Below are 17,248 nucleotides of genomic sequence, written 5' to 3' on the forward strand. Positions count from 1 at the left end.
AATGAATTATAGTACATATGATGGTGAATATGTAGCAAGAGGAAAATGTTCATGAAATGTAGATTATACAGCCATGTAAATGTAGAGGAAAATATGAAGTTTAAAAAGGGGAAATTATGTGTATTTTTTTATGATATTTTGATGCTAATAATAACTTTTTTTTTTACCTATCCTTTTCTTTGGATAAGATATTGTTGTTTTTCATACATGCTAACTCATTTAATCCTTCTTACACCTCTGAGGTGTATGCTATTATTACCCCTGTTTTACAGATGAGGACATAGCCATCTGGTGGTTGAGTGCCTGCCCAGTTGCACAGCTGGCATGGCTGGGGCCAGGGACCCGGGCAGTGTATCTCCACTCTTATCCACTGCACAAACTTGCCTGTGTTACCATAATTCATCCAATAGGGTTCATTCTAGGCCAGCCACTATTCACTGCTAGAATCCCCAGCACCTAGAACCATATAGACATGGTTATTATTCACAAGAATCTTTATTCTGGTAGGAAGAGACAGAAGATGAAGTCAATTAATAAATACCATGCAGATCATTAAAACGGGCTGAGTTGTGAAAAATGATTAGGTGTTTCTGTGGTGTGTTTAGTCAGAAAGGCCTTTTTGAGATGAGGCTGTTGGAGAGGCCATCCAAATAACAGGAAAGAACCTGCTACCTAGTAACTGGGGAAAGACAGTCCCATGCATAAGGAACAGCTACTAGGTTTCCTAAGGTGTCTAAAACACAATGGGCAACAGGGCACAAAGCTGGGCCAGTCATGTTGAGCTATAAGGAGTTTAAGCTCAGTGTGATAGAAAGCCTGGGGAGGGTTTTGATTCTGTAAAGAATGGATGGGGTGAGGCTGTAGCTACAAGTAGCCAGTTAGGCTTTTACAGTGTGCCAAGGAGGTGACCGTGGCTTGGGTAAGGATGGTAATCGTGGAGAAAGTTTGAGGTATGATTTGTCTGACAGAACTTGCTGAAGAATTAGATGTGAGGAATTAAAGACAGGAATGGCAGAAGGAGAGATTAGGGATTCAACCTGAGCATGGTAGGTGTATATGTTGTTTATTAGACCTCCAAGGGAGGGTGTCAAGTTGCCACATGGATTTGTGAACCTGGCAGCCTGTGAGGGCCTGGGGGCTGGAGATGTAGATTATCTGTGGACACCTGCATCCCCCCACTTGCTTAGGAGAGGGAGAGATAAAAATGCAGTAAAACATTAACAATCAGGGATTACAGACAGTGGAAATGTGTTGTTTAAAAATCAAACAAAACCATGGAGAACCTGGGTGGCTGAGTTGTTGGGTGTCTGCCTTTGGCTCAGGTCACTCCCAGCGTCCTGGGATCAAGCCCACATCGGGCTCCCTGCTTGGCAGGAAGCCTGCTTCTCCCTCTCCCACTCCCCCCGCTTGTGTTCCCGCTCTCACTGTGTTTCTCTCTGTCAAATAAATAAATAAATCTTAAAAAAAAAAAAAATCAAAACCAATGACTCCTTTCCCCAAATGTGATAATATAATATCTGGAGTTTTTTTTTTTTTAAAGAAACTAAGTTATAAAGGAATACTTAATATTTGTAAAATCAGAATTGTCATGGGGTAGAAATGTCAGTGAGTGTTTTATTTTATTTGCATGGGGTGGGGAGTGTTTTGTTTTAATACTTTGCACCAGGATTATGTTTTGACTAAGGAGATAAGAATATTGGAACCGGGACGCCTGGGTGGCTCAGTTGGTTAAGCAGCTGCCTTCGGCTCAGGTCATGATCCCAGTGTCCTGGGATCGAGTCCCACATCGGGCTCCTTGCTCGGCAGGGAGCCTGCTTCTCCCTCTGCCTGCCACTCTGTCTGCTTGTGCTCACTCTCGCTCCTCTCTCTCTCTCTCTCTCTGACAAATAAATAAATAAATAAATAAATCTTTAAAAAAAAAAAAAAAAGAATATTGGAACCTGGTTTTGCCACAGAAATTATGCCTCTATAAATTAATTTCATTTGACAAATGTTCATTGAAAGCCTACCATGTGCCTTGCATTGTTTTAGGTGTTCCAGATATAACAGTGATCAAAATCAACAAAAAGTCCTGCCCTCTAGGAGCTTTACAGTCTAGAAGGGGAAGAAGCCCTCCCCTGACCAAAAAAAATTTTTTTAAAAAGAAAGAAAGAAAATGCATACCTCACTTATTAGTTCCAACTTAAGCTGAGTCCTCAGTACTGCCTTATTCTTCTACTTTTTTCAGCCAATTCTCCCATTACATACAGCAACTTTTTCAGACTCTTCCCACTCCTCTCAAGATTTGCCTCCTCTGCAGACCCGTATATTCCCTTCATTCCTGCTATCTGCAGTATTTTCATGTGCTGCCTTACAGATCATTCACATTCATTATGCTCAGAACCCAGCTTTGCATCATTCAGCTCTGGGCCCTTTCCTCAGTGCCCCCACTATTGGGGGATGGCACTACCACATACCCGTTATTCAGGACCGCAGCCTGCTGTCAGCCTTGGTTGATCCTTCCCTCTCACCCCAACTCCTACTCATTCAGTCACTTCCTGACTTCTATCAGTTCTTTGTCCTCGACCTTTTTTTTTTTTTTTTACCCCCATGCAATTTTTTCTTTCTGAACATACCATGATAATTTTTTCTTTCTGAACATATCACCAGCTTCCCATTCCCAGATTATAACTATTGCCTCTTAACCATCCTCTCAGCATCCCTTCTTTTCCCCTCTTATATCTCTTCTCTATACTCTAGCCAGAGTGATCTTTCAAAAATGTCACCTTATCATATTACTCCTCCTGCTCTGACTCTTCAGAGAATTTCCATTGCTATTAGGATAAAGCCAAAATATGTGACCAGGTATCCTGTTCTCTCTCATGTGGCCCTGTGGGTCCCTTAGACCAGGGGTCATCAGTCTACGGTCTGTTGGCAAAACAGCCTACTGCCTAGTTTTCTGTGGCTCATGAATGAAGAGTGGTTGACAAATATTTTCAAGAATACAAATTTCAGCAACCATAAGTAAAGTTTATTGGAACACAGCATGCTCACTTGATTACTTATAATCTGTGACAGCTTTCACACTACAGTGGCTAAGATAAATAGTTATGACAGACTTTATGTTCTGCAGAGCCTAAAATATTTACTGCCTGTTCTTTTGCAGAAGTTTGCTGAGCTCTGGCCTACATTTGTGGGCACCTCTACTTCTGTCTCTAACGTGGTCCCACCATCCTTCACCCACATGCTCTCTCCAACCTCCCAAGTCTTTGCACAACCTGTTCTTTTGTCTAGACCTTTCTCCAGCATATCTTTCAGTTGACTAACTCTGGCTTATTTCTCAGATCCTAGTTCCAACTTCATTTCTTAGAGGAAACTGTCTTAGAACCTTACCCTTTGGGTGAGGTAACTCCCTCCTTTCTGTCACCCTTCTCATGTCTGCATCCTCATGTCTCTCCTTACCCAACTCCAACTTTATAGTCAGTTATTATCCACAACCTCCTTGCCATACTTACCTTCATCCCTCACCCTGTCCTGTGTTTTCTTTTAGAACCCCAGCCTGGTTAAGGGCAACTCTTACCCAGGCCCCTGAGCAGTGGAACAGGGAGGGTAAGAAACACACCTATAGTAAAGTCCCACTATAGGGCCACTGCCTTAAAAACATGACCACAGGCCTCAGGGTTCCGCAGCTGCCCTGACATCTGTGCCTGACCATGATCTACCTGCTGTCCATCCTGCAAGCCAGCCATACTGTCCTCTTTCTCTTGTCTCCCAGCACCCCTCACCACTTCTCACTCTTCACATACCTTGCTTCATATTTCACTTAGAACAGAGAAGCAGACATTTCACTTCCTTATTCTATCATAAGACCCATCAGCCTCTCTCCATTCCCAGTGGAGGAACTGCGCACATCCCTTTGTAAGGCCAACCTGTCCTTTTCTCTTGGACTAGAGCTCATCTCTCATGCCTAAACAAGCACTCCCCTCCAGCCATCCTTCAAGCTCTCCTATCCTAACATTATGCTTCTTCTAGATCATTACCTTATGCATACAAAAATACTGTAATACCAATTATCTTTTAAAAATGTTAATAGCCCTTTCTTGTCCACAGGACCTCATTCCTCTGCTCTTGCCCTTATTTTTTCTGCTCTTGCCCTACTCATTCCCTTTCTGCATCATAGCCATCATACATGCTACCCTCTTTGCCTGGAATGATCTCCTTTAGATATTTCACAGCTCACTTCAGTATTTCATTAGGGTCGCTGCTCGAATGTTATCTCTTCAAGGAGACCTCATATGGCCTTTATATCAAAAATAGGCTTTCTGTCTCTCATGGTCTCCCCTTCTCCTACTATATTTTTCTTCCTAGCATGTATTACCACCTGAGATATATATTGATTTATTTGCTCTTTTTCCATCAAAAGAGAGGCTCTGTGATGGCAGAGACTTTGTCGTCTCTATTCATTGCTGTGTTCCCAGCTCTCAATACCATGTCTGATGGGTAAAAACACTTGCTGAATGCATGAATAAAATAAAGAATCTTTATCAGGTGTCAACTTTTACTTGATTCTGGGGCTATATATCATCAAAGCCCTGATTTTCTTTTTATTTCTCTGTTTGGACTTCAGTGGTGACAGTTTCATTTTAAAGGACTGTAGCAATTCCAAGCTTCACATCTACACCCTATACCAGGAGTTGGCAAACTTATTCTGTAAAGAGCCACAGAGAAATATTTTGACTTTGCAGGCCATATAGTTAAATCCCTGTTGCAAATACTCAGCTATGCCACTGTACCATGAAATACACATAGACAGTTTGTAAACAAATGAATGTGGCTGTATTCCAATAAAATTATTTTCAAAAACAGGCAGTAGGCCATATTTAGCCTGGAGGCTGTAGTTTGCTGACTCCTGCCCTACACCATCCAAAAAAAGCAAGTGTCTTTTCTAGTAGTGCTCTCAGAGGAATGAAGGGGCCTTGTTTTCCAGAGTTCCCAACAACCCTCCCCTTTTACCATGTTGGCCTGAATTTTGTCTAATTCCTGTTAGTCAATCAATTCCTGCAAAAACTGGGTGACACTGTGTCACTGATATAGGCATGGTCCAATCTAAAGCTGTGGGTGGAAGGAGCTTCCCTGAAGCTCATGGGCCACATGGAGCCAGGTAATTGCCAGAGCAAAACTGTACAGTTAGGTAAGGGGCAGGGAAGTGAATGCTGAATAGGCACCAAATAAGGTCTGTGCAGAATTAATTACAGTGTATTATAGTATGAGTTGTGCAACTGTTATCCTCCCAGAATGGAATGTAAGCTCCTCAAACTCAGGCACAGTACTGTTGGGTTATTAGTAACCCCAGCTTGCACCTTGCAGAGGGCTTAAATTCAGCTAACTTGAATGTGGCAAGAACCCTTTGCTGACGGAGAGTACTGTATTTTTGTTGATTTTTTTAAGGATTTAGTCATGTGAATGCATGTGATCCATTGTCAGTCACAGAAATGACAGGAAAAATTATTATTTGGAAAGCTTTAATTTTTTTCATTGTTGATTGAAACTTCTTCTAGTTCTTGAGGTATTAAATTGAATTTATTTTTTTTAACTGAAGGTTCACAAAAAGGATTCTGGCTTTTGGCGAGATTTTGGCTTTGGAATGACTTGTCAGTATCGATCAGATTTCCTGACAATTGGTAAGTATACCTTATATTTATGGAGAGGGGTGTACATATTTACTATTGTGCTTTACGGCATTTTTCTCAAAGGTCTCAGAATCAAATATTTTCCTATTCAATTATGAATGAGGTTAGCTAAAAAGAGGCATCTGGAGGTGTGAAAGGCAAATTAAGTTTATAATTAATGTCTCTAAGTAGCAAAAATGAGATCATTTTTTAAAAAAGTAAAATAGAATATTTACTTGTTTCTTTAAAATCAAAACACTAGTTTTTAAAATCATCTGTTTGGCTTGTTACCAATATTTGCAGTTGTTACAGATACTCTTACAAAAGATCTCTACATAACTTTGGTGTTGTGCTCACAGATTGTTACATCTGGAAGTAATGTTAGATTATCTAGTCCAAGGACTTTTGCATTTTTTAAATTTAGAGATGAAACCTTCTTTAATTGTCTATTGAACTGTTAATGAAAATCCTAGTATTTAAAACAAATGAAGGGGCACCTGGGTGGCTCAGTGGGTTAAAGCCTCTGCCTTCGGCTCGGGTCATGATCCCAGGGTCCTGGGATCAGGCCCCACATCGGGCTCTCTGCTCAACAGGGAGCCTGCTTCCCCCTCTATCTCTGCCTGCCTCTCTGCCTGCTTGTGATCTCTCTCTGTGTCAAATAAATAGATAAAATCTTTAAAAACAAACAAACAAACAAAAAACAAATGAAAAGACAGCTTATCTTTCTAGCTCTGGTTGAAGTTGGAATGGGGGACTTGGAGTCACTGGCTTAGTCATCCACTCCTTGAAGCCAAAATGACCCTGAAGAATCTGGTCTAAGCCTCCTGCCCCATTCAAGCTTCAGTCTTACCCAGCAAAAAATGCATCAGAGTATAGTTTAAGAAAACAGGCTAAAACCTGATTCCATGTCTCCTAATCAGTCGGTGGCTACACTTCACAGCATATAAGAATGTATTTTATGTATTTATGTGCATGTGTGTGTATATATCTAGCTATGTATACATACATAGATGTGTATATATAGATATGTATATACATCTATACATAGCTATACCTATTTACATATATATACACATATGCATATCTATATATACACATGCATATATTGGTATATATTTTTTATATTTTGTAATAGAATATATTTTGTGTACCTTTTAAGTCCATCTTACATTTATTTTTATAATCAGCCATTTATTGTGGAAGTTCCTCCACCTTGTCTCTTTATCATTGTAACATTTGAATCATGCAAACAGCAAATAGTAATAAAAGGACTATTAAGTGAAACTAATGTCCTTTTCCCTGATTTCTGGATTAATAAAACAGCAAGGATACATCACTGCTTTCTAACCCGTGTTATTTCTCACTGCTCCTTTCTCATTATTTTTTCCTCATATTCCTATTTGGTATGTGTTGGTATAGCTAATAGTGTTCCACATTTCTCTGAGACTCTCTTCATTTTTCATCATTTATTGTTATTATTATTTTCGTTTTTTTAATTTTCATTATTTTTTTCTCTCTGTTCTTTGGATTGCATAATCTCAATTGATCTCTCTTCAAGTTTGCTGTTTCTTTGTTAGTTAAGATCTAATGAGCTACTCTCATGAATTTTCATTTACATTGTCCTTTTTAACTCCAGAATTTTTTTTTAAGATTTTTCTTTTAAAGATTTTATTTATTTATTTGACAGACAGAGATCACAAGTAGGCAGAGAAGCAGGCAGAGAGAGAGGAGGAAGCAGGCTCCCCGCTGAGCAGAGAGCTGGATGCGGGGCTCGATCCCAGAACCCCGGGATCGTGACCTGAGCCAAAGGCAGAGGCTTTAACCTGCTGAGCCACCCAGGCACCCCGTAACTCCAGAATTCCCACTTGGTTCTTTTTATATATGTAATTTCTGTCTCTTCGTTAATATTCTCTGTTTGATGAGACATTGTCATCTTGCCTTCTGTTACTTCTTTAAGCATGATTTCTTTTAATCTTTGAACATATTTGTAATAGTTTTGAAATTGACATCTGGGCCCTCTCTCAGTTCTCTTGCCTACTTTTTCAGGTATATGGATCACATTTTTCTATTTCTTTACATGCCTCATAATTTTTTTCTTGAAAACGGAACATTTTAAGTAATATATCATGGCAAGTCTGGATATTGATTCCCCCCTGACTCCAGGGCTTGTTTTTTGTTCTGTTTTTTGTTTGTTTGTTTTGTTTTTTTGCTTGTTTATTGACTTGACTTTACTATTTTAATGAATTTTATCTCCCCCTTCCCCAGCAATATGAAGCCTCTCATGTCACTCCTTAGGGCATGGGCTCGGTCACTCTGAGATGACATGGATTTAGTAGGGCTCTCTTTTTTTAAAAAAAATAAATAAATAAAAATAAAAAGACTATTTATTTGAGAGAGAGGAGGACCAGGGGAAGGGGCAGAGGGAGAGAGAGAAGCAGACTCCCCACTGAGCCCAACACAGGGATCAGTCCAGGACCCTGAGGTCATTACCTGAGCCGAAGTCAGGTGCTCAATCGACAGCCACCCAGGTGCCCCTAGTAGGGCTGTCTTTTATGGTCTCTGTGCCTCTGTTGGTAACACCCCACTTGGTAGGCTCCACTCATTGCTCTCTTGTTTTTGACAGTGCTCTGGGGCATAAAAATGGCTCTGCAGTCTGACCCAATTAAATTGAACCCTTTTGCAAGGTAGTTTTTGAGGCACATCTTTGAGTTTTGTTCAGACCTCAGGAGGGTTCTTCTTATCTGTCTCTTTCCCTGTTCTCTCCAGTAAACTAGCTGGCCTACATTTTAGCTTATTGCTCTAATGGAGCTATCAGCCTTCTCTTAATTGCTTACCACCAAAATCTCCATTATGTTCAAGAGCCCCCTTAGGCTTGAACTTCTGCACACTGTTTCAAACAAAGTCAGTTCCTTCAGGAAGAGCTTTGGAACAGTCTGTTCTTATGCACTGGCTCCTCCCCAGGGAAAAGTCTCTGAGCCTCCTCTGGAGCTGGAGGTGGAGACAGTGACATACTTCTCTCTCCCCTGCGTTATGAGTAGGACATGGGGTGGAGGGTCAGGGGTCCCACTACCTCCTGGGGTATATCCTCTACCTTATGACTATGGGCTGGATGAGAAAGGGAGCCCCTGGCCTCTCAGCAGCACTTGTTTGGAATTTGGCCTCTTTCATTTTGGAGCTTCTATTCCTTTCTCTCTTTCCTCTCCTGATATTCCCATTACACATATGTTATACCTTTTGTATACAGTTCTTAGAAATTCTATTCTGATCTGGCTTCCCCACCCCCATCCTCTTTGCTTTTGCCTTTTCAGTTTTGGAAGTTTCTCTTGACATGTCTTCAACCTCAGAGATTCTTTCCTCAGCCAATACAAAGGCATTCTTCCTTTGTTACACTGTTTATCTTTAGCATTTCTTTTTTATTCTTTCTTAGAATCTGTCACTCTCTGCTTACATTACCCATCTGTTCTTGCTTGTTGTCTACTTTTTCTGTTAGAGCCCTTAGCATATCAATTATAGTTGTTTTAAATTCCCAGGCTGATAATTTCAATACCCCTGCCGTATTTGAGTCTGGTTCTGATGCTTGCTCTGTGTCTTCGATCTGTTTTTTGTCTTTTGGTATGCCTCATTTTTTCTTCATAGCTGGTTATGATATATTGGGTAAAGGAAACTGCAGTAAATAGGCCTTTAATAATAGGTGGTGAGGTGTGCAGAAAGAGGAAACATTCCGTAGTCCTGTAATTAGGTCTCAGTCCTTTAGTGAGATTATGTGTCTGGACCGTTAACTTCACAAGTATTTCTCAGACACTGCCCCCAACCTTAAGTTAGACAGGATGGCTAGTGTGGGCTGAAGTTGAGTATGTCCTTCCTCCAGGTAGGTTTGACTCTAGTAAAATAGTTTCTCCTGAAGGCAGGCCTTGTTAAGAAGAATAAAGTGCTCTGGCATGTTTCAGAATGATTATGTCCCCACTGCCCTTGCTGAAAACACTAGGGGATTTTGCTCCAGTCTTCACAGTGAGAGTCTGCTAGAGCTCCAAAAGGTAAAACTCACACATGCATAGGGACCCTCCTACGACCCAGAGTTTTCAACTCTCAGACTTGGTCCTCTGAGCCTCTAGCCATTCATCATCTATAGTTCAGATTTTTTTTTCCTACCCTAGTACTGGTTCCCCTAGAGATTTCTAGTGGTGGGTTTCTGCTCACATAGTTATGATTCTGTTTTACCTGCCTGTCTCTCCAATTTGCTCTGTGACCTTATTTCTCTGAGGGATCTGAGAAAATTTGTTTATTTTTCAGTTTGGTTTTTTACTTCTTGTTAGGACAATATTACTTTGAAGCCCTATATATGCTGGACCAGAAACTGGAAGTCCCCCATTTATTTTAAGTATCTACACCATCTCTAATATTAGAAGACCTTATATTACAAGAAGAAAAACCAGTGTGTATTCGACATAGCTTTTAGTAAAGCTGTGACTATTTAAGGTAATACTTTTCAGAGATCTCAGGATCATTGTCATCCTGTGAGTATGAAACTAAGTAGCATATAATTATTTGATAGAAGAGATAATTTGGAAACCTAGTTCTTAATTGAAGAATTAATTTGTTCTTGGTTTTTAAGAACCTTTGCTAATTCTCCAAAAATTCCAAATGGTTTGTGTTCTCTATGCTTTAGAAAGTTTGTTGTTCATCTTAAGCCAGTTTGAAAATAATCTCAATTTTATCTCCCATTTCATGTGTTCACCCAGTCCAGTAAGCCATTTGCCACATCACTCCATCAGAATTGTTCTAGTAGGTAAGGTTATAAGTGATATTTATGTTGCCAGGTCTACTTGTTGTTGTTGGGGGGTTTTTTTTCGTTAATTTATTGAGCAGCACATGCTTGACCGTTTCTTCCTGAAGACACCTTTTCACTTGACTTCTCTGATAGCTCATTCTTCAGAATTTTCTCCATCCTCTGGGACCATTTTTCAGTCTCTTGCTGATTTATCTTTCTCTGCATGTTTAACCTGTACATATTGGTATTGCTTAACATTTAGATCTGGGCCCTATTTTCTTTCTAAACTCCTTCAGTAATTTCATCCATTCCTGTGACTTTAAATCACTTGTGTGTCCATTCTCAAATGTGGATGTTCAGACTAGCCATTTCTTCTGTTTTCCACTCTGGAAAGTTGTCTGTGACCCAGAAAAACTTGTATCTCAAAGGATAACTGTATTAATTACAATATTAATAGTGCTGAAATTATGGATAATTTCTATTTCCTTCTACTTTGACTTTTTCTCTAGATTTTCTATATAACTTAGACATTTACAGAGCATTCTTAAATATTTAATCTCATTTTGATACTCTGAACAACAGGCTTGAGCTCCTAGATCTCAGCTTCTAACTGGATTTCCAAACCAGTATGTCAGTCCTCTATATCAGATATTTTTGGGCTATACTGTGCCATCTCATTTGAAGCAGAACATCTTAATTCTTATCAGGGTTGACTGTGCTCTGGCTGTCAGACATTTACCTGTAGTGTCAATTTTCATCCTGCAGGTGGATTTGACATGGAAGTAAAAGGTTGGGGTGGAGAAGATGTTCATCTTTATCGAAAATACTTACATGGTGACCTGATTGTGATTCGGACTCCAGTTCCTGGCCTTTTCCACCTCTGGCATGAGAAACGCTGTGCTGATGAGTTGACTCCTGAGCAGTACCGTATGTGCATCCAGTCCAAAGCCATGAACGAGGCCTCTCACTCGCACCTGGGAATGCTGGTCTTCAGGGAGGAGATAGAGACGCATCTTCACAAACAGGCATACAGGACAAATAGCGAAGCTGTCGGTTAACATAATCACTGGCACATTAGTCTGAACCACAAACCAGCACTATTTATTTAGCCTTAATTCCAATTCCAGATGCAGTGCCTCTTTCAGAGAAGACATGCTTATCTTTTGTGTTCTTTCTGATATTACTTTACTTAAGCAGTTTAACTTGTTATGAGAAGAAAAAATCAAGTGTTTCAATGCAAAGCCTGTTTTGTGGGCATACCGTACTATGGAATCGCTGACAAATCAGAATCTGGTGTTTGCCCCAAAAGTAGTTTTGAGTTAGTTTCTACCCTGTACCCGTGTTCTAATGTGCCCTGGTTGCATATGGGTTGAGGGTTGGAATGTGTTGTGCTCATGGTAGGTCAGGAGCATCCAGCTCCTGCAGAGAGGAAAGAGTAATATTTGATGCAGTGTGTAGACAAGGGTTCTTCCCCTGTTGACCACCAAGTCAACTTGCTTTTAAATTAAGATCTTTAGTCAGTTGCCTGAAGAATTCTTTTTCACTGAAGCAGAGGATGACTAACTGACACATCTGAAATTCACAATCAATCAAAAGAAATAAAAACCCCTTAAACTGAATGTTGCTTAGCTCCCTGAATGTGTTTTTAAATAAATGGATGATAGTAGAAAATACTTAGCTTAGAATCTATGACTTGATTGAAACGGTTATGTGTTATCAGGATTAGTAGTCAGCATTGCTATAAATTGTTTTAAACAAACAAATGAAATGGAAATGCCTTTAATAGAACATTTAATTATGTTGGAGCATAGGGCACTAATGATATCTGGGAACATCAGTTTACATGAGCCAGGGTGCTATCGGGGCCTTCTTGTAGTGATTCAGAATAGATGAGCATAGCATGGTGTTGCGTGTTTTTTGCTTTGCATTGTCTTATTTAGCATGAATCCATATGTATTTATTATCCTTCTTTTTACAATATGTTAACAAAAGCTACATCTCTGTTTATAATATTATGATACTTTGAGTTGAGTTTCACTGAAGGGAGAAAAAAACAATTTAGTGAGGTATACCATAAAATTACACTGACTTGAGAAAAGAGGTAAAGGAGAAAGTCTGAATAGAAATCTGAATTACAGAATATTTTAGAGAAATCTATTGTCTGCAGGTAGAATAATATTTTAATTGAGGTATAAATTATGTTAATGAGACAAGATAAATAAGAAGTTATATTCAGATAGGACTGTACTATGTTATTTATCACACATGGATCTTTTACCATAGGGTCCATTGCTAGATCCAGAAATTGGAGATATGGTGAAAGGCATGCACAGATTTTGAACCTTTGGCTTTCAAAAGGGACCTATATTGTATCCTTTCTATTTGTATATAAACCCCTGAGAATTCACAGAAGAAAAATCTACTCTTTTTACTCAGTGAATCATATCACCTAAAGTGTAAGTCCCAAATTTCTTGGTGCTACATGAATTCACTTTACAGTAATTCTTAACAAATTATTCGTATAAGTTTTAAGTTGGGTAGCATTTAGGCTTTTTTACGATGTGTAAAATGTTCTCTGCAGAATTATTAAGGCCAATATCTCTTTTTATATACAATTATTTATTTTGAAGACCAGTGAGTGTAGGTATTTAAAGTGAGAGAACCTAATTATTTGCAAAGGTAAGTTGCGGCTTGTTTTTTTGACAGAATCAAATGACTTTACCTTAGTGAGGTTTTAATTTAAAGATAGAAACTAAGTGATGGAAACAGTATATGCTGTGTTTTTGACATTAAACTGTACCAATAAAGTATTTTATTACCAAAAGCTAAATGAAAATGTGATAAGTTAATTTCTTTCCATTACAAAATACCATAAATATGAAAAAGTATAAAAGATGTAATTGTGTACTTTAGAGAATAATAAAGCAAACAGCTACCCAGATTAAGACAACATTATCAGTGAAAGGCCTTTGTGGGCCCCTTCTTGATCACATACCCTCATTCTCCATAATAGTAACCATTCTGATTTCTGTGATAATTTTTCATTTGTTTTTCTTAGTTTTCCCAACTGTTATGTACCTCTACCCAAAAGACTATTTAGTTTTGCCTGTTTCTGAATTTATTTGCATATTATTTCATTATCCTCTAACTTTCATTCAGTATTATATTTTTGAGGTTCATTTATATTAGTCTCAAAATTCATTTTTATTACTGACTAGTATTCCACTGTATGAATATACTAAATATTCAGTAATTTTATTTTTTTATAGATACTTGGGTCATTCATAGTTTGTTGTTTGCTTTTGCTATCAGAAGCAGTATTGTCATGAATACTGCTTTACATGTCTCTTATAAGTGTACAAGAGTTTCTCTAGGAATAATGATGCTGGGTCATCGTTTGTGTGTACATTCAGTTTCCTTTCCAAAGTGGACCATCTCCAGCACTGTGAAAGAGTTCATTTTGCATCCTTCATTTTGTCAGGTTTATTAATTCTTGCTAATCTAATAGACCTTAGGCATGAATTGTAGTTATAGTTTGCATTTCAGTCCTCTTGCCCATTATTATCAGTTCTTAGGAATTCTTCACATATTCTGGATACCAGTTCTTGTTGGTTAAGTATCTTTTCCCAGAACGTGGCTTGGCTTTTCCGATTCTTGGTGGTACTTTTTCATTAATAAAAATTTACTCTAATGGGACTATTTTTTTTTCCTTTATGTATTCTACTTTTTATTATCGGCTTATGACCTCATATTAAGGAAAGATAACTTAAAGCTATTGTTCTGTATTGTCTTCTGAATACCTCTTATATAGCTTTGCTTTTCCTAGTTAGGTCTTTAACCTAACTGGAGGAGCTTTTTGTGTATGACACGAGCTAAGGATTGCATTACACTTTTTTCCACCATCACCTTAAAATATAGTCCATATTTTACCTGTAGAACCACTCTCATCCATCAGATGTCCAAATGCACAGGTCTGGTTCTGAGCTGTCATCTGTTCAGTTAGGCTTTCTGTCCATCACCATACCATTACATCATGGTCTATATTACTTTATACAAGTCAGTATCTCTGAGAGCTAGTCCACTTGCCTTATTCTTAAAGATTGTCATGGTTCTTTGTAGCCCTGACACTTTGACATAAATTTTTGAATAAGCTAGTTAAGTTTCACAAAACTTTCATGAATTTGTTTGGAATCTCATTGAATCTATAAGATCACTTTGGGGAAAATTTATATCTTTATGATACAGAGTCTCCCAATCCTTGAACATGACATGTCTGTTTAGGTCTTTATTGTCCTTAAATTTTATACTTTTTCACACAGTGGTTTTACATGTATTACTTTATAGATTTTTCCCTAGATACTTTGCATTTTATATGCCATTATAACTTTTTTTTATTATTTTACTGGTATTTAGAAGTCCAATTGCTTTTGGGTTCAGCAGCCTTGCCAAAATGCTTAATTCTGGTAATGTATTTCTAGTTTCTGTTGTATGTTTTCTGTTATGCAGTCATATATCTGTGAGTAGTGAAAATTTTGTTTCCAGTTTTTATATCTTTGTTTTTCTTGTCTTACTGTGTTTATTGGGATTTTATTATGCAGTGTTGACTGGAAGTGATAATAGTGGAGTTCCTGCCCATGTTTCTGATTTCAAGGGGAACACTGTCAGTGTTTCATCAGTAAGTATGGTGTTTGCTGGAAGTGTTTTTATAAATACCTTTTATCAAGTTAAAGGAGACTACTTGGTGAGTTTTTATCATGCTTGAGAGCATTTATCAAATACTTTTACTGTATCTGTTGAGATGATCATGTGATTTTTTTTCCATCTTTGATATATTAAATTGAGTTAATCAGTTTTCTGAAGTTCCTTGCATTCGTAGGGTAAACTCCAGTCTTTCATGATGTATTATCCTTATTATACATTGCAGGATTTGGGGTGTGGGTGTGTGTGTGTGTGCGCGCGCGTGCGCACACACACTTCATTTGCATATCTGTATATACTCATGTGGGTGGGTGTGTGTGTATGTATATATATTTCAGGTGTTTTTCATCCATGTTCATGAGTAAGAATGCCCTCTGCTTATGTTTGTTGGGCTTTTTTTTAAGGTTATGCTAGCCTGTAAAGTAAATTACAGGTGTTCTTACTGTTTCTAAAGAAGTTTTGTAAGACTGGAATTACTTCTTCCTTGAATATTTGGCATAACTCCCTGAAAGCCACCTGACTGTGATGTTTTCTAAATGGGAAGATTTCTGATCACTGGTTCAATTTATTTAATGATTGTAGAACTATTAAGATTTTCTACTTCTTTAAAGTCAATTTTGGGGCACCTGGATGGCACATTGGTAAGCGTCTGACTCTTGGTTTCAACTCAGGTCATGAGATCAGGATCATGAGATTGAGCCCAGATTTGGGCTCTGTGCTCAGCATGGAGTCTGCTTGAGATTCTCCCTCTCCTTCTGCCCCTCCTGCTCTTGCTCACTCACTCTCTCTCACTCTCTCTTTCCAAAAGAAATAAACCTTTTTTTAAAAAGTCAGTTTTGATCGAGTTATTTAAGATGTGATCTAGGAGTTTATAGTGATTAATTTGAAAATTTAGATGAAATATCCAAAGTTGTTTATAATATCCTCTAGTTATCTCTAATATGTACAGGATCTATAGTGAATAGCCTTTCTTTCATTCCTGGTATTATTTATTTATGCCTTTTGTTTTTCCTGGATTAACCTTGTCAGAGGCTGGCCAGTTTTTTAAGTCCTTATAAATAACTGATTCCTACCAGCCACATTTGAGGGATCCAGTTTTGTCACATTGTCCCAACACAGTATTTTCAGTGTTTTCAATGTAGATTCTTTAATCTCTGTTGAGTGTGTACAGTTATTTCATTTTGGTTTTATTAGTTTAGTTTATCACTAGGGAAATTATATTAATTATCTTTTCATATGCTTATTGGCCATTTGAGTATCTTCTTTGTGAAATGCCTAGTACGTTTTTTTTGCTTTTTTAATTGCCCTTTATTTAAAGATTTTATTTATTTGACAGAGAAAGCACAAGCAGGGGGAGAAGCAGGCTTCCTGCTCAGCAAAGAGCCAAATGTGGGGTTCAATCCCAGAACCCTGGGATCATGACCTGAGCTGAAGGCAGACGCTTAACCAACTGAGCCACCCAGGCACTCCTTCATTGCCTTTTTTTAAATTGGTAGGATTTACTTCAGTATTCTGGATATGAGTCTTTTGTCAGATTTATGTATTGCAAATATTTTCCCCCAGGCAGGGGACTGTTCATTCTCTTAATGGTATCTGTTAATAAACAAAAACTCTTAATTTTAATAATGTCCATTTTATTATTTTCTTTCTTTTATGGCTAATGATTTTGGTATCCCAATTTAAGAAACCTTTGTCTAAAGTAACTTTGACAAAGCAAACTTTGTCCAAAGTAAAGAAGAAGTTTTCATATTTTCTTTTAGATGCTTTATTGCATAAGATTGCCTATAACCTCCCTTTCTCGTCTTTGTTGAGCCTTTCATACTTAGATCTATGATGCATCTGGAAATAATTTTTGTATATAGTGTATGATTCAACCTTTAGAATCTCTTTTAGTGAAGGTCTGCTGACAGCAAACTCCATTTGGTTTGTAAGTATCTTTATCTCATTTAAAAAATATTTTTTGAAGGGTATAGAATTCTGGGTTGGGAATTTTATTTAGCACTTTGAGTTTATTCTCCTGTTTTTTTGGCTTCATTTATTTCCCTTGTGAAGTAAACTGTCAGCTTAACAGTTGATACTCCTTTGAAAGTAATCACCTTTGTCCCATGGTTTCCTTCAGGATCTCCTCTTTATT

The 17,248-nt window shown here is 38.1% G+C and overlaps 1 protein-coding gene across 1 annotated transcript in view; it reads left to right on the forward strand.

Annotated features, from left to right (window-relative positions):
* The window catches only part of CSGALNACT2 (chondroitin sulfate N-acetylgalactosaminyltransferase 2), a 43,615-nt gene extending 30,373 nt beyond the window's left edge, over positions 1–13,242 (forward strand). Inside the window, exons 7-8 of the mRNA XM_080823400.1 lie at positions 5,579–5,660; positions 11,182–13,242. Of these exons, the coding sequence (XP_080679526.1) occupies positions 5,579–5,660; positions 11,182–11,474 (375 nt within the window). The 3' untranslated portion in view covers positions 11,475–13,242. The remainder of the gene's footprint in view (positions 1–5,578; positions 5,661–11,181) is intronic.
* The last annotated feature ends 4,006 nt before the right edge of the window (positions 13,243–17,248 follow it).

Source organism: Martes martes (genome assembly GCF_963455335.1).
Source record: "Martes martes genome assembly, chromosome: 14".
NCBI lineage: Eukaryota > Metazoa > Chordata > Mammalia > Carnivora > Mustelidae > Martes > Martes martes.